This window comes from Thamnophis elegans, chromosome 1 (genome assembly GCF_009769535.1).
Source record: "Thamnophis elegans isolate rThaEle1 chromosome 1, rThaEle1.pri, whole genome shotgun sequence".
In the NCBI taxonomy this organism is placed as follows: Eukaryota; Metazoa; Chordata; class Lepidosauria; order Squamata; family Colubridae; genus Thamnophis; species Thamnophis elegans.
In genome coordinates this window covers 7886808-7908565 of record NC_045541.1, presented here as the reverse complement: position 1 = coordinate 7908565, position 21758 = coordinate 7886808, and the positions used below count along the sequence as shown (strand labels likewise).

Here is a 21758-nt window from a genome sequence, read left to right as displayed (position 1 = left end):
AAACGTTGTGGCACCTGATCACTGGAACATCTTCCCCCTCTAAGATTCCCCACACTACAAGCCTTTTGGAAAGCATTCAAGAACTGGTTCGTTGCTCAGGCATTGAATGATTTAGTAACTGTTTTGAGGTTTTATTCTCAGCTGCCTTTTCCTGTTTTAAGATTATTTAGGGCAGTGGTAGTCAACCTGGTCCCTACTGCCCACTTGTGGGCGTTCCAGCTTTCATGGTGGGCGGTAGGGGTTTTGTCCGATACTGAAGCACTTTCCTTTTTTTTAATTTGATTGACTTCCCTACTTTATAAATCACCATTACTGTGGAACCGGTGGGCGGTTAGAAAATTTTACTACTAACAGAGATACAAAAGTGGGCGGTAGGCATAAAAAGGTTGATTACCCCTGATTAGGGATTGTTTCTGAAATATTTTTTAAATTATTGGCTTAATTTTAAATTCTGTTGGTTGCCCAGAATTCCTCAGGTGAGAGGGACAGCCATATTAAACAAACAAACTCTAGTCTGACTGCATTGCAATCTGTGCTGTTACCATATCTGCACAAAGAAAAACTCTGATCCATAATTCAGTGATGTTCTCTATTCTTAACATGCCTAATTAGTAGCAAATTGACAAAGACTGGGGGGGGGGGAGCAATAGCAGCATTTGGTTTCTCTTTTGTGATAAATTACTCACAATTTAGAAGATCCTAATAACTAGACTGGATGATAAGAAAAAGAATCCAGAGGGAAGAGAGGGAGGGAAGAGCTGAGGTGGCGCATTTAGACATTTTAGACATTTATTAAGATTTATAGGCCGCCCTTTTCCCTGAGGGGACTCAGGGCGGCTTACAACCACAGGGAAGGGGGTGCAATAATGAAAGACAAACAGTGAGTAAACTAAATAATTAATAAAACACAACTTGCATTCAACAGTCAACACTCGGGCGGGTAATTTAGGAACTTATCCCCAGGCCTGCTGGGAGAGCCAGGTCTTAAGGGCTGTGCGGAAGGTCTGGATGGTGGTGAGGGTACGGATCTCAACGGGGAGATCGTTCCACAGGGTCGGAGCTGCAACAGAAAAGGCTCTCCTCCGTGTAGTCGCCAGTCGACATTGACTGGCAGATGGAATCCGGAGGAGGCCCAGTCTGTGCGATCTAATCGGTCGAGTGGAGGTAATCGGCAGAAGGCGGTCTCTCAGGTACCCAGATCCACTACCATGGAGTGCTTTAAAGGTGGTCATCAATACCCTGAAGCGCACCCGGAGATCGACAGGTAGCCAGTGCAGCTCGCGGAGGATGGGTGTAATGTGGGCGAATCGCGGTGCGCCCACTATCACTCGCGCGGCTGCATTCTGGACTAACTGCAGTCGCCGGATGCACTTCAAGGGCAACCCCATGTAGAGCCCATTGCAGTATTCCAGCCTAGAGACCACAAGGGCTCGAGTGACTGTTGGAAGAGCCTCCCGGTTCAGGTAGGGCCGTAACTGACGGACCAGGCGAACCTGGGCAAATGCCCCCCTGGTCACAGCCGACAACTGATGGTCAAAGGTCAGCTGTGGATCCAGGAGGACTCCCAGATTACGGACCCTATCTGAGGGGTATAAAATTTGACCCCCCAGCCTGAGTGTTGGAATATCAGCCAAATTGTTGGGAGGGAAACACAACAGCCACTCGGTCTTGTCCGGGTTGAGTACCAGTTTGTTAGCGCTCATCCAGTTCTTAACGGCCTCAAGGCCCTGGTTCATCACGTCCACGCTTCATTGAGTTGGCACGGGGCGGACAGATACAGTTGAGTATCGTCCGCATATTGATGGTATTTTATCCCGTGCCTCCGGATGATCTCGCCCAGCGGTTTCATGTAAATGTTAAATAGTAGGGGGGATAAGACCGAACCCTGCGGCACCCCATATGTTAGGGGCCTCAGGGACGATCTCTGCCCCCCGACCAACACCGACTGCAACCTGTCCGAGAGGTAGGAGGAGAACCACTGCAAAACAGTGCCTCCCACCCCCACCTCCCGCAGTCGTCGCAGAAGGATACCATGGTCGATGGTATTGAAAGCCGCTGAGAGGTCAAGGAGAACCAGGATGGACGCATGGCCTCCATCTCTGGCCCTCCAGAGATCATCGGTCAATGCGACCAAAGCGGTTTCAGTGCTGTAACCAGGTCTGAAGCCGGACTGGAAGGGGTCAAGATAGCTAGCTTCCTCCAAGGCCCGTTGAAGCTGGAAGGCCACCACCTTCTCGACAACCTTCCCAATAAAGGGGAGGTTGGAGACAGGACGATAGTTGTTTAAAATGGCTGGATCCAAGGATGGTTTCTTCAGGAGGGGTCTCACCACCGCCGTCTTAAGTGCGGCGGGGAAGTGCCCCTCCCGAAGGGAGGCGGTCACAACCGCCTGGATCCAGCCATGTGTCACCTCCCTGCTGTTGGCAACCAGCCAGGAGGGACACGGGTCCAGAATACAGGTGGAGGCACTTACAGCTCGAATGGCCTTGTCCACATCCCCAGAGGCAACATCCTGGAACTCAACCCAGAGATGGTTTGTCAAGTAATCCCCCTGTGTCTCGGCTGGATCTACAGCGGTGGAGTCCAAGTCCGACCGAAACCGAGCAACTTTGTCCGCCAAGAACTGGGCATAGTCCTCAGCCCTACCTTGCAAGGGGTCTCCCACGTCCCTCCTATTGAGGAGGGAGCGGGTGATCCTAAACAGGGCGGCTGGGCGTGACTCGGCGGACGGAACCAAGGCGGAGATATGCGTTCTTTTGGCAACTCTTAGTGCCCGGATGTAATCCTTGGTGAAGGTAGTCAAAAGTGCTCGGTTCTCCTCGGACTTATCGGACCTCCACTGGTGCTCTAGGCGTCTCCTCCGGCGCTTCTTCTCCCGGAGCTCCTCGGTGAACCAAGGAGGTCTCCGGGATCCGCTGACCCGGAGGGGCGCAGTGGTTAGAGTGCAGTACTGCAGGCCACTTCAGCTGACTGCTATCTGCAGTTCAGCGGTTCAAATCTCACCGGCTCAGGGTTGACTCAGCCTTCCATCCTTCCGAGGTGGGTGAAATGAGGACCCAGATTGTTGGGGGCGATATGCTGACTCTGTAAACCGCTTAGAGAGGGCTGGAAGCCCTATGAAGCGGTATATAAGTCTAACTGCTATTGCTATTGCTAGGGAAGGAAAACAAAATCTATTTCTGTACTGTGTTTGGAAACCTACAAACTAAAGAAGTGGCCTATATTCATTTTATATTATTTCAAAAAATAGAAAAATCTTACCATATGCCAGTCAGAATAATTTTAGTGAATACACAGAAGACTGCCCAATTAGTTTCCTATATGTTCTTCTACAAACATTGAATATTTCTCTATTGGGGATACAGCAGGGGTGGGTTTCAACCAGTTCGCGGCGGTCCCTGCGAACCGGTTGGTCGGCGAACCCGGAAGTAAGTAATTTCCGGGAACGGTGAAGAGCCCACCCGCCCGCGCTCCTTACCCGGTTTTGACGAGTTCTGCGCTTCCACGCATGCGCAGGACGCATACAGCGCCTGCGCGATCCTCCAGGAGCAGCTGGAGCATCGCACAGACGCTAGTATGCATGAGTGCACTGCGCGCGTGCATGAGGACGCCGCCAGCCCCGTTCCAACCGAACTGGTTGGAACGGGGCGAGAAACCCACCCCTGGGATACAGATACATTTACAGATACATTTAGTTTACCAGGAGGAGCATGTTGTGGGTCCCATTTGCTAAGGACCTTCATCTTGCAGCTAACAGAACCTTTCCTGCTATGCCCCCATCCTTTGGAACAAGATGAAATTGGCCCTGACCTTACTGATCTCCAGGAAGGCCCTTAAAACCTGGCTGTAACATCAGGCCTGTGGATGTGAAAGTTTTGAAATGCAGACTTCTGTCTTTTTGTTTTATTATACTCTTAATTGTTTTAATTGGTTCACCGACAAATGTGCGCTCGACAAAAGCGCGCCGATGAAACTGCGGTGAGAAAACCGCGAAGTCGAAATCGTGCCGACGAATGAGTGCAAAAGCACGCCGACAACAGCGCGCCGACAAAAGGGCGCCTTCAACAAACAATAACAACCTAACCCTAACCCTGAACCTAACCCTTACCTTAACTTAAATCGCGTTTTTGTGGGTGCGTTTTTGTCGGCGCGTTGTTGTGGCCGCGTTTATGATGTCGTGGTTTTCTCACCACGGTTTTGTCGGTGCGCTTTTGTCGTGCGCGCATTTGTCGGATCACGGTTTTAATTGTGTTTTTAATAGTTTTGTTATTTTAATTTTGATTGTTGAGTTTTTGTTATTATAACTATCTGCACTGCCCAGAGTCAGATAAGCAAGATGGGTAGCTATATAGTATAGATGAAATAACTATATAAATAAACATGCTTTCAATTTGAAGGCTACCTTGTCCTAGGAAGAGATGAATGCCCCACCCTTCAAGTACAGACCTGAGCATGGACTAAGGCATCATTGAAGAGGATAAACCAATTCACTGAAAATCTCCCAGCATGTTGCAGCGACAATCCTCGATTGCTGCTTTCACAGATCAGCCGCCGTTCAGGTTTCCTCAAGGAATCCTATAATTGAAAAGAAACACAAGGCAATTTAACAAGAGGTAAGGCAATTCACGCTAGGAATTTGCAATGCAGTGCTGGTGGGGTTTGAATTTATTTGCATTTAAACATTATAATGGAATGGAATGATAAATCATAATTAACAAGATACCATTTTCTAAAACTAGAAGAATTATCTTCATGAAAGTATAAACAGAAAGTATTACAATTTGTGGCAGTAAATAATACCAGCTCCTAATACACACACACACACACAAAACACACAATCCCCATACACGTACTGTCATTTTCCCAGGAAATGTTTTCCAGAAACCTAGTGTATATTCAGCATCTTTTCTTTTCCTACTGAGATGGACAGCCAGAGATTCATAAGAAGAACTGGAATCCTGAAGGCTTTGATATTCTGGAGATGTCTACCGAGAAAGAGAAAGAATGGAGACTGATTAATGTTCCACAAAACCATCCCAATATTTTGATATAAATTACTGTATTTTTTTGCTCCATAAGATGCTTCGGACCATAAGACGTACCTAGCTTTTGGGGAAGAAAATAAGAAAACAAAAAAATCTGTCTCTGCCTCCCAGCCCCAGCACATGGCTCGTCTGGGCTCAGCTCCGTTGCACCCACCACCAGTCAGCTGAACGACAGCTGGTTTCCAGCCTCCCGGAATTAACGCCAATCAGCTGTTCCAGGCGGCAGGGATTGCTGCTGCCTATTGCCGCCACTACCTGCTGCCGCCTATGGCATCCCTGCTGCCTGGTTGGCGGTATTCCGGAGGCCGCTTCAACTGCCGATAGGTGGCGCCGACAAGCAACAGGCGGTGGTGGTGATAGGCAATATTTGCTCCATAAGATGCACAGACATTTTCACCCCCTTTTTTTTGGGGGGGGGGGAGAAAGTGTGTCTTATAGTGCAAAAAAAAAAAACCCTGGTACTTTATATTGTACCAGACTGGATTATTGTAATGCGCTCTACATGGGGCTGCCCTTGAAGAGTGTTCGAAGACTCCAATTAGTCCAGAATGCATCCGCGTGAGCAATTGTGGGTGCACCAAGGTACACCCACGTTACACCTATCCTCCGCAAGCTGCACTGGCTTCCTATTGGTCTCCGAATCCGCTTCAAGGTGCTGGTCGCTACCTATAAAGCCCTACATGGCATTGGACCTGGGTACCTGAGAGTCTGCCTCCTGCCGATTACCTCTCTCAGACCAATTAGATCGCACAGGTTGGGTCTCCTCCGGATTCCATCTGCCAGCCAATGCCGGCTGGCGACTCCCCGGGGGAGAGCCTTCTCTGTTGCAGCTCCGGCCCTCTGGAACGAGCTCCCTGTTGAGATCCGGATCCTTACTACCCTCCCGGCCTTCCGCAAAGCCACCAAGTCCTGGCTGTTCCAGCAGGCTGGGGGGAGCTGAAAAGCATCTACCTCCACAGAAATTGTGAATGTTGGGTTTGTTTTTAATATGTTGTTTTTGTCTCGTTCCCCCCTTTCCCTTGTCTTTTGTGAGCCGCCCGGAGTCCTCCGGGAGTCAGCGGCATACAAGACAGATAAATAAATAAATAAATAAATAAATAAATAAATAAATAAATAAATAAATTGCAATGTTAGAAAAAACCACATTTAATATATCAGTGAAGTTAGAATAGCTGGATAAATAAATTTACCTTCTATAGTACTGGAGCTATAGTGACATATTAAGATAAATTAATGAAAGGCTTTCAATCTACTAAAGCCGGGATGTACACTTAAAAAGTTTATATACAATTTTTGCCCCAGCAGGTGGCAGCATTTAGCAGTCTTGTCTGGAATCAGAAGAAAACAGCAGAGCAGCCAGTTAGTACTCGGAAGGGAGATTTCTAGGAATCCTAGGTCATGTAAACAAGACTGCAATTTGGGGGGGCGGAGGGGTAGGCGGTAGCAAGCCATATGTTTTAGAGCTGCCAAGAAAACCACATGTCTGTGAATTTACCAGGACTGACCTCAGCTTTACAGAATTTTATAATTACCATTTGCAATATTCTAGAAGCAGCCTTGGGGGCTCATAAAGCCTGCTGGTTTCAGCATGATTTATAGCAAAGTAATTTTTAAACTGCCACCTAAGAAGATCCTCTACTTTCTAAAGAGGCTTAAGGGTAACCTAAACATTGCAGCCCTGGTTTCAAGTTCCAGGTAGCAAATTCACGTGCGACTTGTAGAGCGCTGGTGAAACCTGCAGTTCTGCTAAATTCCCAGTTTCCCCTCCTCCAGGAAATCCACTGAAAAGAGAAACATTTCTTTTGGGAATCAAATGCACCGAGGAAGGCAGAGCTCTCAGGGATGTTATTATCACTATTAGGATGCTGAATTGTTCGGTCAACAGGAAAAGATTTGTTGGGGGTTAGGAGTGGAAAGGAAAGGTGGCTTACAACACCAGTGCATATTCCATTCTCTGATCAGTCTTTGCAATATCTTCCTTTCACCTTCATCTTCCCAGTGCCTTGTTTTCCTGTTCCTTCCTTTTATGAGAAACTCAAAGATGAAGAGTGCACATATACCAATGGCCATTCAATTGTCCCACTAACATATCTTCCCCATCCAGAATTCAACACATGTGAAGAAACGTATCCCCTTTTTAGAGGAAATACAAGCACTGTTTGGATCCCTTTCCCAAATAACAGGTAAATTCATTCAGAATTTATCCATGTAAGAATTTAGCAATAGCAAAAGCAGTTAGACTTATATACCGCTTCATAGGGCTTTCAGCCCTCTCTAAGCGGTTTACAGAGTCAGCATATTGCCCCCAACAACAATCCGGGTCCTCATTTTACCCACCTCGGAAGGATGGAAGGCTGAGTCAACCCTGAGCCGGTGAGATTTGAACAGCCGAACTGCAGAACTGCAGTCAGCTGAAGTAGCCTGCAGTGCTGCATTTAACCACTGTGCCACCTCGGCTCTAATTTGTCTACTTTATCGTAAGTCCACTAACTGCTAAACTTAATTTTTACTGATTTTGAGCCTAACCCTAAGTTTAATACATCTGTGACCTTCAATTATCAAAAATCCCCAGTCAGAATGCTGGCTAAGGAATTCTGGAAGTTGAAGTCCGTGCATTTTAAAGTTGCTATGGTTGGGAAACACTGCTCTTACGCTTTTGATAAGAGCCGTTCATTTTGATGATGGAAACATTTTTATTATACCAAAGAATATACAGTACATGTGACAACAGCTTTGCCATGCAACTGTCAATTTTATTAATAGCTTCCATCCTGAAATAAGCATGCAAATCAGTTGTTGGAATGCAATCTTCCACTCCTTTAAGGGGATTATTTCATGAAAATAGTTACTAGACAGTATTCCATGATCTCATACTGAACTCTTACCAACATAAATAAACTCCAAGAATGTTTCAATAATAAGCCTTTTTTGAGTTTATTGGCAATTCCATAGCTAGGAATATGTTTAATGAAGATTAACTGTCCTTTTTAAATTAGAAAGGGTGTATTTAAATGCATGATTTAGCTATCATGAGACAGATTATAGAATTAAAAACAAATAGTAAATGGTAACCTACTATTTAAAAAAACGTTCACACTGAAAAACTTACCACTTCAAAACAGGTAGCAAGCTTTAATAAAACTCTAGCGTAATTATGAAGTCGTCTGATTGGCAAGAAAAACAGAGCATTTAGAATCTCCATTAAAGGATAAATTTCGTTTGTCTCTGACAGATCTTGAAGTAATGCTTGGTTTTTGCCTAAGAAATCCCTACAGATAAAGGTAAATATGTATTATGTCTGAACAGTACTCAGAATGTAAAGAAAAGAAAAGAAATTGATTATTTAGGAAAATAACTTTATATGTATTTATGTGTGTGTGTGTGTATACACACACACACACACACATTTACACATATATGCACACACACACCATTGCAAACATGATTAATAGAAAAATATGATACATAAAAGTTTAATGTCCATGTAGATAGAAAGAAAAAGAAAAGCTTGCATTTACCAACAAAGAAATGATTCCCATACAATTCAAACCAAATTTAGGAGTAGCTCAATTATACTAGAAATGCAGAGCTTAACTGTTTTTTAATTTCAAATTACATTGTCAATTAATATAAAGATGCATATATTCTACTATTTTTCAGGAGAGATTTTTACAGGAATCCATATAATCAAGCCTCCACATTCCGCATGAATGGAAGAAACCTATTAAATTCTGAATGGCATTTTTAAAATGAATTAATTCAAAGGAATGGGATATGGGTTGATACAGTATTTACCAAAAATATTGGAAAAACATCACAAGAATGACTGGAGCTGTATTTTTATAGATTATTATAGAATCTTGAAAGCCTGGCATATTTTCTCTCCCTCCCTCCCTCCCTTTTATACACCCCAAGAAAGTCAAGGTGAGGCAATCCAGTGTTTCTGCCTCAACATTTCCTGGATTAGGCTAATGTTCTCCTAAGGCAGGAATCTTCTTGAAGGATATACTGATTTTATCTATACTGGTAAATGAAGGTTGACTATGTAGTTATTAGTTTTCTTAACGTTTTAAAATGGTATTTTTATTTCTAAGTTGCTTTAGGAATATTTTAAGCAGAAAAGTAAAATATGTGCATTTTATTTAACCATAGTTTCCCTTTAGCACAAAATATACATAAGGCATCATCTGAGTAATCAAAGAAATACCCTACAGTGTACAACAGTGGTGGGATTCAGCCAGTTCGCACCTATTTGGGAGAACTGGTTGTTAACTTTCTGAGCAGTTCGGAGAACCGGTTGTTGGAAGAAATCTCCTTTTGTTTTTTTCCCCACTTTACAGGGCTAATCCTGTAAGGAAAGCAGGAAGGAAACATTCTGGTGTTGTTTCTAGCCTCATCTTTATTGACCTGCTTACAGAAACTGCCTCTCCGGTTAACCCTTATGACATTGTAACAGCTAAGGTGAAGCGCCCATCGACGTGAGTGACGTTGAGTTGGCCACGCCCACCCAGTCACATGACCATCGCGCCCCACCTACCCAGCTGGTCATTAATAGCAATAGCAATAGCAGTTAGACTTATATACCGCTTCATAGGGCTTTCAGCCCTCTCTTAAGACAGAGAACCGGTTGTTAAATTATTTGAATCCCACCACTGGTGTTCAAGCTTGATCTTTACAATGATTTTAATCATTCATTAGTGCAACAATAAATCAAACGGCTCTGTGCGTGAAACTGCGCACTTACACTGCTGGCTTGGAGAGTACTGAAAATCCTCCCATTACCAAAAAGTTTGTCAAGGAAGCACAGTACCTAAAAAAAGAAATTGGAAGAAAAGTGAACATTCTTGCGGATATCATCATGAATCTCTCTAGTAGAAAATGTAAGAAATCAAACTCTTTCTGCCTAATCCCCGACCCTCCAACCTTTAGCATTTCAATACGTTCGAATCACTAGACTTTGATAGGAGAATTTCCTCTCACTTTACTTAGGTAACAAGGAACTCCATGCCCAAATTCTGATACTTCTACATGTTGTTCTCTCCCTCGCCCCAGTACAGCCGTGCAACATTACTATTCAAACTCACTCTCTCCCATCTGGCCTGGACTATCCCACATCATAAGGGCTGTGCAGATTAGGAAGCAAAGCAGCAATGTTTCCTGCCATACAAGATTTATATGAAAATACCCCAAGTAATGAGAAAGATGTATTTTTTCCTAGTAGCCTAGGCATATGTCAATAGGATAGCATAGCAGCCATTTGTATGTCCTATTAAAATGAAAGATCTATCGCAGCATGAATCTATGAGCTGTGTTCTTAAAGGTTACTGACTAACAGATTTAATATTCCCCCGTATTTACAGCATGGCATACCTTACATTTGATCATTGAGATTGAGATTGAGATTTGTTTTATTTATATGCCGCCCTATTCCTAGAGGGACTCAGGGCGGCGAACAACTCAAGGGGGAAGGGAACACAAAAGTACAACACAAGCATATTAAAATAACCAACAGCCACACAGGTCGAGAGGGGAAGGGAACTCATCAACCCCAGGCCTGCCGGCACAGCCAGGTTTTAACGGCTTTCCGGAAGGCCTGGAGAGAGGTGAGGGTCCGAATCTCTGCGGGGAGTTCGTTCCAAAGGGCCGGAGCTGCCACAGAGAAGGCCCTCCCCCGGGTAGTAGCCAGATGGCATTGGCTGGTGGACGGAACCCGGAGGAGGCCAACCCTGTGTGATCTAATGGGTCTTTGGGAGGTAATTGGCAGCAGGCGGTCTCTCAAGTACCCAGGTCCAATACCATGAAGGGCTTTATAATTGAAAATGCCCAATGCTTGTGTTTCGGTGCTAATACAGTCATGAAAGTAGCCAATTGAGGACAGTTTCAAAAATTCTGTTTCTTGCCTGCCAATCTAAAGGCGTGGCTGGTGATTTTTCCAATCATTCTCCAACTTAATCTTACAGTGCAAGTCAGCAGTTCAGAAAACAGTAAGCATAACGTTTGCAATCTCTTTCTGCATGTCAGTTTTTCTATTGAATTCATTGTTTTCAGATGCAGCTTTACCCAGTGCAATAAAAACCCACAAATTAAAACCAAAAGAAAAAAGAAAAAATCCTCACTCAGTATAACTTTCCAAAAACAGATTTGAATGCTTCAGAATCACCAGATTCTTTGCCTCTTTTAATCCTTGAAGAAAGCTGGTCAAAGAGGCTCCATGCTGACCAATCAGGTAACACAGTTTGCTGAATGTACTTGCCGTTTCCTGCAGCAATTGGATGGTAGATGCCGTACCTAAATTATCTGTAACCCAACAAGTGCACATAAGAGTTGAAATGCATGGTGGAAACATTGCCAATTCAATATATCAGAAAGAAGTATTACTGCGTTTTTTGGATTATAAGACGCACCTTCCCCCCCCCTCAAAACAGGGTGAAAATTTGGCTGCGTCTTATACACTGAATGTAGCCCCACCCACCCACCGGCTCCCACCCTTTGGCCTCTGACTCCCAGCAATTTACCTCCTTGCAGCAAACGGGGAAAATGGGGCTTGCGGAGGCAGCAATAGGCTATGGAAATCCCTGCAGCCTGAAACAGCTGATGATCGGGAGGCCCCTGCTGAAATTGAAAGTGAAACCTGCTGTTTGCTGCACTGAGGCAAATTGCTGGGAGGCAGAGGCAGATTTTTTTCCCTTGTGCTAATCAGGCTGTTTGCTGCAATGAGGTAAGTCAATAACTATAAATGCCTATAGAACGTTCAAATTATTAGCCTTATTTTTTAAAGACTGCTTTATTATTGTTCTAGTCAACTTAAGAAAATGAAGAAGCTTTTTAAAATAAATGCTTGATCCGAAGCGGCCCAGTGCTATTGTTATCTTCTTTTAAATAGCAGAGAATAACGTATACTTCCAGAAAGCCACATCAATTTTAACAGCTTCCGTACAAGTATAGTCTGGAATGTAACAGTGTCCTGTTGTCTAATTAGACCCTGACTTAGTCAAGTTTGGAGTAGATCTATTTAAATAATTGGGAATAGTTAGTGTGACTTCATTTAAGAAAACTTTCTGGCATCAATATACTGCCATAATGTATATTTCTCCAATTCTTTGCTATTTCTATAGGTCAGGCACATATACACAGAAATACACTGCAAACATTGTATATTGTCTGTACTGTTTGTTGCAAGGAGACAAATTACTGGGAGGCAGAGGCAAATTCCCCCCCCCCTTGTTTTCCTCCCCAAAAACTATGTGAGTCGGAGCGTCTTATACTCCGAAAAATACGGTAGTCTAAGCTCTCGAAACTATACATTTAAAACAGTTTTCAAAGATTCTCATGAACTAGTCATTAGTAAATCCATCTTTATTTAATTACAGTTATGCACTCTTAATCATCATTAGCTCCTCGTGCATACAAGTCAGGACACACATAATTTGCTGGGAATGAGGATAGGAGGCAAAATTTGGAAGGAGCGTTTTGAAAGAAGGTTGGTCATGAATGCGGCCGCAAGAATCTGAGGATTGAAGCTAGCTATGGAGCGAGGGGAAAACGAAGAATGTCAGCTGGACCACAAAGCTCAGCTGAAAGAACTGAACATTTTAAATAATTCATAGAGTAGGACTTATTTACTGCAATGGGAAATTCAGACTGTTTTCCTTTTCTGTGGAGAGGAATATACGGGTAACTTTGATGAAGGTAGACAGGAGTTGTTAAGGAAAGAGAAATGACAACTTTGGCCTATGAAGACTAAAAATCTCCTAACCCTATACATCTTCCTATGGAAAAGGAAGCATTGGTTCAGTTGTTTCATGCCAAAGTAAGCAACTATCCGTACTACAACACTTTTTCAAGGTATCTAAAAATATCAGCTTAGCCACAAGAACATTTAGAAAGCCTAATTCATTATAATAAGCTGAGAAAAGATTATGATAAGTGAAGAGGGCTCTGGGAAGAAAAGAAGGAATTCCCCAGAAGGAAATTATGTTAATGGACACTGCACCTTTGGTTATTTCAAAACCCTATTGTCTTTGTAGTCCTGCCTCATTGTCATAGATCTCCTAATAGCCTTACTGAACTCACTAGGCACATAATGTGCTATAGTCAATAACATTTCTGGCTGCTACATCCAATCAATTCATATTTTAATTTGCTTAAACTGTAACCCCACCCCTCTTTAGACTTCTTTTGTTGAGACACTGAGAACTGGATGGTAAATAAATTTAATACATATAATTTGTTGCTAGCACTTTCAGTGTAACATGTTTTTATCTCTAGTACCAACGAAGGAAACATTGACATCAAATGTTGCTATAAATTGGCAAAAGAACCAAGATACTCCAGATATGCAGAAGCTAGATTTGGGGTTTTGCAGCAAAGACCAAATACTTCACATTGAGGAACTTAACTGACAAGATTGTTACCCTTTTCTTTTGTGTCTGTGCAAATATTTTGGATGCTACTCCAGAAGACCCTAGTAGCAAGAATGATTATCCAAGGACATTCCTCCTATGTGAGTGTATGCAGGAGGTCAGAGGTGGGTTCCTACCAGTTCGCACCTATTCGGTAGAACCGGTTCGTCAAATCTACCGAACCGGTTAGAAGAGGTTCCACCAGTGGACCCGGAAAGCAGGCCACACCTACAGAAGAGGTTCCAAAAATTTTTGAAACCCACCACTAGTCCTTGGATATGATTATTCTACACTATCATGCTCATATTTATAAAACTCAGTGCCTCTGTGAAAGGTAAGGATGACTCCTGTGTTTGTGGTGCAATCAGAACATGGCGTGTGTTGAAGTTGTTTTAACGCAAACCAAAGATGTCTTTTAAAAAACAAGTTTACATCATATTCTTATGCATGCCGGTGCTGTGTGTGAGGTAATTTAAGGTGGTTTTGACAAGTGTCGCCGGCATCTTCACATCCGGTCACATGGGCGGCAAGCCACTCCCATCCGGTCACATGGGCAGCAAGCCACTCCCACAAAGGAGGCCACACCCACAGAGTAGGTTCGAACAATTTTTGAAACCCACCACTGCAGGAGGTGCACAGAATACCCTGCAGCTTGACTGTGAACCTGGGTGGCTGAGAGATACCTCTGGAGGAGATTACCACCTCACAGTCCTTGAGAAGATGAGCGATCTCTGCAGGAGATAGCTGCCTTTCATATTTGAGTGTATCAGTGGTGGATATGCCACTCTTTGAGTCCCACAAATGCAAGATGAGCCTCTGAGGGAATCCACCGTTGACCATCAGGGTAAAACCTGTATACTTTCCATAGCTTTGTATATTAATTTTGAAAATGGAAAGTTGTGTGATAGAAAATGAGGAAGGAGAGACTGTGAAGAATTATGGTGTCAGGCCTGCAATTATACCCCTTTTAGGATCTTTGGCCTGCCACACTTTCTCTTATTTCATTATGCTGTTTCATTAGTGTAGTAGTTGGGAGGGGGGAATAGAAAGGAGTAGGATTGTGGAATGTGTTGTTGTCATTCTTTTCTAGAAGACCAAGGTCATCTTTTGTCACTGCACCTTTACACCTGACCGGAAGCAGCTGGGTGGAGATGCCAGCGTGGAAGACGACGATTGGACCATGTGATGGATTTGTGGGTGTGAGGACAAGATCATGAACTTTTAACTGGGTGGAATCCCAGGAAGTTCTTTAGAATTGGGATTCCATAGCACCATGCCAACATGTCTGTCTTATTAAATCGGAACTTTAAGGATAGCTCTGCCTTGGACTCTGATTTAATTCTGCATAGAACGCTGACATATGGGACTTTAAATTCAAAAATGATGTACACGGGACTCTATCATGAACCCTCCAAATTTTCCATCAGCTGGGAAAGAGAAACACGTGAGAAGGAAACTCAAAATAATCCTGTCTCACTTCTGCTTGGGGTAAGGGGAAGCTCAGCAAGTTTTCAAGTTTCAGTCGTTACACCCTGGAACAATAATGTAACATTCATGTACTCCTTGCACTGTTGGTTTCCTGCTCAAAGGCAGACAGTCTTTCATCTAGCACAATATATGAATGAGATGTCTGGCCCAAATACAGAGCAAAACAGAAGACAAAAACACAATGGTAGCCCTGTCCAAGTAAAGAAACAAAAACAAAAAATTATTTCTAGTGATTTTTAGAAGTCAGAAACTGAAGACAGTGAAATAAAAAACACCTCTTACCAAATCCCAAAAGTGGTCGGAGAACTTGAGATTTTACAGAGCTCAGTTTGGAGTAGAACTGTCTCTCTGTCGAAGCCAACTCATGAAGACTCGCGATGTATCCCATAATGTTCTTGTCCACTAAAGCCAAACACTTATTTCCACCTGTTGTCACATGGCTAATATACCCTAGCTGGAAGGAAATACATTATTTTGAGAAATCTTAAAGTTAGCCCTCCTTGATGTTCTGGTAGACATTTGCCTCTTCTGTTTTGCCACTTGACTTAGTGAAACAAACTCTTTGAAGTACACACATAAACATTAACATGACTTACAGCCTTAAAAAAAAAAATCCTGGTACGTGTACCATATGTAATATTAATTCTTGATGCATTTACTTGACCAGATTCAACAATAATAGTCTTAGGTCTGGTAAACTGTAACTATATTCTTTTTCTTTGACTATATTATATTAAGACTGGATTATTATAATGCGCTCTACATGGGGCTGCCCTTGAAGAGTGTTCGAAGACTCCAATTAGTCCAGAATGCAGCCACGCGAGCGATTGTGGGTGCACCAAGGTACACCCACGTTACATCTATCCTCCGCGAGCTGCACTGGCTACCTATTAGTCTCCGAATCCGCTTCAAGGTGCTGGTCGCTACCTATAAAGCCCTACATGGCATCGGACCTGGGTACCTGAGAGTCTGCCTCCTGCCAATTACCTCTCTCAGATCAATTAGATCTCACAGGTTAGGTCTCCTCCGGATTCCATCTGCCAGCCCATGTCGGCTGGCGACTCCCCGGGGGAGAGCCTTCTCTGTTGCAGCTCCGGCCGATCCGGACCCTTACTACCCTCCCGGCCTTCCACAAAGCCACCAAGTCCTGGCTGTTCCAGCAGGCTGTGGGGGCTGAGAAGCATCTACCTCCACGGAAATTGTGAATGTTGGTTTTGTTTTTAATATGTTGTCTTTGTCTCATTCCCCCCTTTCCCTTGTCTTTTGTGAGCCGCCCGGAGTCCTCCGGGAGTGGGCGGCATACAAATAAATAATAATAATAATAATAAATATATCCTTAAATACCCAGGTTTGGCATAGATAGTATGGCTTGTGAAACCAGATTCCAGTGATAAATATGAATAGGAATGTTGGCAGGAATAGCCAACACCCTAGGTGATAGGCTCAAGGTCCAGATGGATCTTGACAAACTTGAACAGTGGGGCCTAACTAATAAAATGAAATTCAATGTAGAGAAAAGTAAAGTCTTAAACTTAGGCAAGAAAAACCAAAACTGCACATGTAGACTGGAAGACAGCAGGCTTAATACCAGGTAGCAATAACTATGAGAGGGATCTTAGTGGGAAACCAATTAAATATAAGCCAAGAGTATGCAGTGGCAGCAAAAAAGGCAAATGCAATCCTAAATTGTACTAACAGAAGAATTCAATCAAGATCACATTAGGTACATAACACTCTATAAAGCCTTAGTAAGGCCACACATCTGGAATACTGCATCCAGTTTTAGTCACCACATTATAAAAAAGATGTTGAGACTCTAGAAAGAGTGCAGGGAAGAGCAACAAAGATGATTAGGCGTTTGGAGGCTAAAACATATGAAGAATGGTTACAGGAACTGGACATGGCTAATCTAGTGAAGAGAAGGACCAGGGGGAACATGGTAGCAGTGTTCCAATATTTGAGGGGCCTATTTCTCAAAACACCTGAAAGCCAGACAAAGAATAATGGATGGAAACTGATCAAGGAGAGATTCAACCTGGTAATAAGGAGAAATTTTCTGACAGTGAGAACAATCAACCAGTGGAACAGAAGTTGCCTTCAGAAGTTGTGGGAGCTTCATCACTGGAAGCTTTCAAGAAGAGACTGGACTGCCATTTGTCAGAAATGGTGTAGGGTCTCTTGCTTGACAGGGGGTTGAATTAGGTGACCTACAAGATCCCTTCCAACTCTGTTATTCTGCTCTGTTCTTATTCTGTTCTGATATTATTAAGCCCTTTCAGAAGGTTCTATTCCTGCTTTCTTACCATTGCTCTTGAACCTACTTTCCATTATTACCAATAACAGAGAATATTTGTAACTAAGGGTTGAAATGAGGGGTCCTTGGTCCTTTCACGATGTTACCTAGTTTAGATAATGAAACATCTGCAAGAAAACAAACAAACTCAGAGAGCACCAAGGACCCTCACTTAACTTTCTACAGGAGATGACCAGGCTGAGCAGGGTCAAACACATAATCAATTTGGAGTTACTCTGCTCTCACAAGAGACCCAAGTCCAGTTCTCCTTGAATTCCGTTCTTATCTAGCATCAATTCCCTTTGATTATTATTAGATCGGACTCTTGTGTATAGGTAGTATGTAATAAACTTGAAGTGCTTTGAACTAAACTCCTGTTCCTGGTTACTTTCGCCTCACACTTTCTCTACATTTCATTCCAAAACCACCTTTTTCCAGGAAGTTTTTGGTTCCACATCCTATTTTATGTGCCATGCTACAACTAAGCTTGTAGTAAAGCTCTTATCTATTTCTTATATCCAATTTAGTCAGTATGCTTTACAGTATGTACTCTATAAAGCAACGATGGGCACATTTCCCCTCATTGAATGTTATATGAAACCCACTGGATGTCAGCCTCTGCTTTGCTGCTGCTTCGGCTGCCATTGAAACGGGGAGGGGGGCATGGTATTTGGGAGGGGTTTACTAATTGTGCTGGAGGAAGATTCTGGAGTTCTGCTGCCTGTCGGACTGCGCATGCGGAGGAGGTTCCCGCCAAGGCCAACGGCACCGACATTCCATCTTGGTGATGCCTTTCGAAGTTATCTCACACCTGACACTTGGGAGAATTATGATTGGACTGCAACTGGGGTGGCCAAGGGGTGGGGAATGGGTTATTTTATATATCACTCGCTTTCGCGCCTAAATAATCAGTCTTCGCTTTGCTACGCTTCTGATCATTTATAATTAGTAAAAGTACACTTGATTTCTATCAATGGAGTCTTGTGGTTTTCTTTCCTAATTACTCAATGAAGGAGTGCTGACACTGTATCACAAACCACAACATTTAAACCAAACTCCAGGTGTAAGACGAAAAGAAAAATGTGGAAGAGGATGTTCACTAGTGTTTGATTTACAGGTAGCCCTTGGGTTACGATGGCAATTAAAGACTGGGATGATGATTGAAACCATGTGAGACAGTTTAAAGTGCAACATTAGGTGACTGCATTGGTTAGTGATGGCAATCATGGTTGTAGCATAATTCCAAAATGTATTGGTTGTTAGTCAGGAGGTGACAGGAGCCACAGGTAAGGAACACAACTGTGCTGCAGAGGGACTGGGGGAGGCTGGGGGAGGCCTGGTACATGATAAGAGGACAGGGAGGGTTTTGGATGCTCAGCACAGCCAAAGCACAGATCAAGGGAGGCTGGGAGAGGGTGGGGGACTTCGCCAAAGCACCTGGATTGCGATCACATTACAGCGGGGTGGCTATAATGACCAGAAATGCAGCGCAGTGGGAGCTGGTTATACACCAGAAGTGGGTTCCTACCAGTTCGCACCTATTCGGTAGAACCGGTTCGTCAAATCTACCGAACCGGTTAGAAGAGGTTCCACCAGTGGACCCGGAAAGCAGGCCACACCTACAGAAGAGGTTCCAAAATTTTTTGAAACCCACCACTGGTCCTTGGATATGATTATTCTACACTATCATGCTCATATTTATAAAACTCAGGGCCTCTGTGAAAGGTAAGGATGACTACTGCGTTTGTGGCGCAATCAGAACATTGCGTGTGTTGAAGTTGTTTTAACGCAAACCAAAGATGCCTTTTAAAGAACAAGTTTACATCATATTCTTATGCATGCCAGTGCTGTGTGTGAGGTAGTTTAAGGTGGTTCTGACAAGTGTCGTCGGCATCTTCATATCCGGTCACATGGGCGGCAAGCCACTCCCATCCGGTCACATGGGCGGCAAGCCACTCCCACAAAGGAGGCCACACACACAGAGTAGGTTCGAACAATTTTTGAAACACACCACTGTTATACACCCATGTTTTCAGCACTTCCATAACTCTGAACAGTCACCAAATGAATGGACATAATTGGAGGACTATTTGTAGTAATACCTTGAAACTATAAATTTAATTTACTGGCTTCTTCTTTATATAGTATACCAGTAAACTGAAACAAATGCCTTGTTACAAAACATGAATGTATATTGGCTTTTTGTTAGAATATATTTTATTTTTTTAAAATTAGGATGACAAAATTAAAGAGCCACAGAAAACAGTGCATAGTAACAGTGACTTCACTGTTAACGTTATATGCTACTGGCAGTATTTCTCAACATTAAAGCATCTCAGCTGAAAACAATAATGGAAAATGTAATGTGTCTTTTAACCTGAACATGAAGTAGAAGGATGTAGCACAGAGGATTATTTTGCAATTACAGTACAGGTTTGATTTTTCCTGGGGTTGTGTTCCACTGGAAATCATTTTCCATGGTCAATATAATGAGAGATTACACATCGTATTCCTGAGATATCACATACCCATGTTCTAAAGCTTTTTAGGAAATCAACCAGAAGGTAATACATACCTTACTACAGTTTAGCAGCAATGTTGGACTCTTTAGGCAGTTGTTTTCAGATGAAATACCATCTTCTTTTTCTTCTCTGCCACTATAATACAAAGAAGGCTGAAAATCTTCCCCCTCTGCTAGGAATAGGGAATAATCTGGACCTGCTGCTATATTCCAAATTCTGTTGTCATCACATATCTAGCAAGATATAAAAACGTAACTTAGGAACATAAGAACAGCTCTGCTAAATCAGGGCAAGACCACTTTTAATCTACAACAAAATCCAGACAGATGTCTCTGGCATTAAATTGTTTAACTGGTAGTTTCATCCCTAGAAGTGGCATTTGGACAAAAGCAAACCTAAAAGCAACATTTTAGTTTTCAAGTTGAATTGTACTTAATAGATGTTCCCTTTATCCGATTTTCTCTTTAAACCCATTCAAATTAATTGCCATTGCCACATACTGAGGTAATGAACACAATGTAGAATTATGCTTAGAATGAACAAGTGTCTTCCTTCCGTGACCCATCAAATGCGCGCCCGACAAAAGCGCGCCGACAAAACCTCGCCAAGAAAAGAGCAAATTCGAAATCACGCCCACAGAAGCGTGTCGATAAATGCGCGCCGACGAAAGCGCGCTATCAACAAACCACGCGAAAACAAGGTAAAAACCCTAAGGGTTAGGTTTAGGGTTATTACCTTGTTTTCGGGTGGTTTGTTGATAACGCGCTTTTGTCGCCGTGCATTTATCGGTGCGCTTCTGTGGGCGCAATTTCAAATTCGCTCTTTTCTCCGGGCGGTTTTGTTGGCGCGCTTTTGTCGGGCGCGCATTTGACGGTGAACCTCTTCCTTTATCTATTTCAGATCTCCTTCCAATCTGTTTCACTGGATGATCCCCGTTTTAGATTTTGCATACTTCAATCATAGCCCTTCAATCATTTTTTAAGCGAATGTTGCAATCATTTTGTCTTTTTCGCCCTACAAATTGTTTGTGCTTCTGATCACTCTGGTTCTGTATGATCATTCTGGGTCATACAGACCACAAGAAAAAAATATGAGGTAAATCATACATCACCATTCCTCAGCTACAAATGGGAAGCATAGCTTTGGAGTGTTTTGACCTTGTGCCATGTTAAGAGAAACCTAAGATACCAGGAAGATTCTCTTCAGTCAAGATTGCTATATTTGGGGGAGCAACAGGATCTTTGAAAACATGGAAAACCCAGCTGAAATGTCTTCATAATTGTCTTCTTTTAATCAGGGTATTGGCAAATTTTTAAAAAAGCAAATGTGGTGATGTAAGTGAAATTACAAGTAATTATTCTGAAGTTTGTGACAATCAAAATTACCTTTGCCAGGCGAGGGATTGTGGTTGGAGAATTCAAATGACTTAGCTGTCCATAAATATTACTGCCCCATGCATATACCTGCAGAAAAGTAGAGAGAAAAGCCACTTTAATGTAACCTATGCCAAGGTAAAATAAAACAAGAGTGTAGTAAAATAAGAAAAAAGTCCATCTAACATAGCCTTCTACAGTGGCAACTTTCAGATTTGTATTACAATGTCTCTCTCTGGGATTCTCAATCTTGTATCTGGGATTTTGGTTGATTCCTTGTAGTTTCTGCTCTGGGGGGATTTCAACCTCTATGTCCTTGTGGTGTGGCTAGCAGTAGCCCAGCAATTCAGGGTTAGCATAGACTTTTCTCCTGCCTGAGAGACCGCCTCCTGCCGCTTACCTCCCAACGACCAACAAGATCGCACAGGTTGGGCCTCCTCCGGGTGCCGTCAACCGGACAATGCCGGCTGGCGGCTCCCCAGGGGAGGGCCTTCTCTGTTGCTGTGCTGACACTGTGGAACGATCTACCCACAGAGATCTGGACCCTTACCACTCTCCCGGCCTTCCGTAAAGCCGGCAAGACCTGGCTGTTCCGGCAGGCCTGGGGTTGTTGATTGATATCCAGCCCCGCTTAG

General features: G+C 43.2%; 1 protein-coding gene across 4 annotated transcripts in view; it reads right to left on the bottom strand.

The window, feature by feature from the left end:
- ALS2 (alsin Rho guanine nucleotide exchange factor ALS2) overlaps positions 1 to 21758 on the bottom strand; it is a 71072-nt gene that overhangs the window by 23027 nt on the left and 26287 nt on the right. For all 4 annotated transcript variants that reach the window (XM_032218127.1, XM_032218117.1, XM_032218136.1 and 1 more), the window contains 8 exons: positions 21136 to 21213; positions 19804 to 19983; positions 15218 to 15389; positions 11162 to 11342; positions 9790 to 9855; positions 8155 to 8314; positions 4854 to 4985; positions 4447 to 4575 (listed from right to left, as the gene is read on the bottom strand). In XM_032218127.1, the coding sequence (XP_032074018.1) occupies positions 4447 to 4575; positions 4854 to 4985; positions 8155 to 8314; positions 9790 to 9855; positions 11162 to 11342; positions 15218 to 15389; positions 19804 to 19983; positions 21136 to 21213 (1098 nt within the window). The remainder of the gene's footprint in view (positions 1 to 4446; positions 4576 to 4853; positions 4986 to 8154; positions 8315 to 9789; positions 9856 to 11161; positions 11343 to 15217; positions 15390 to 19803; positions 19984 to 21135; positions 21214 to 21758) is intronic.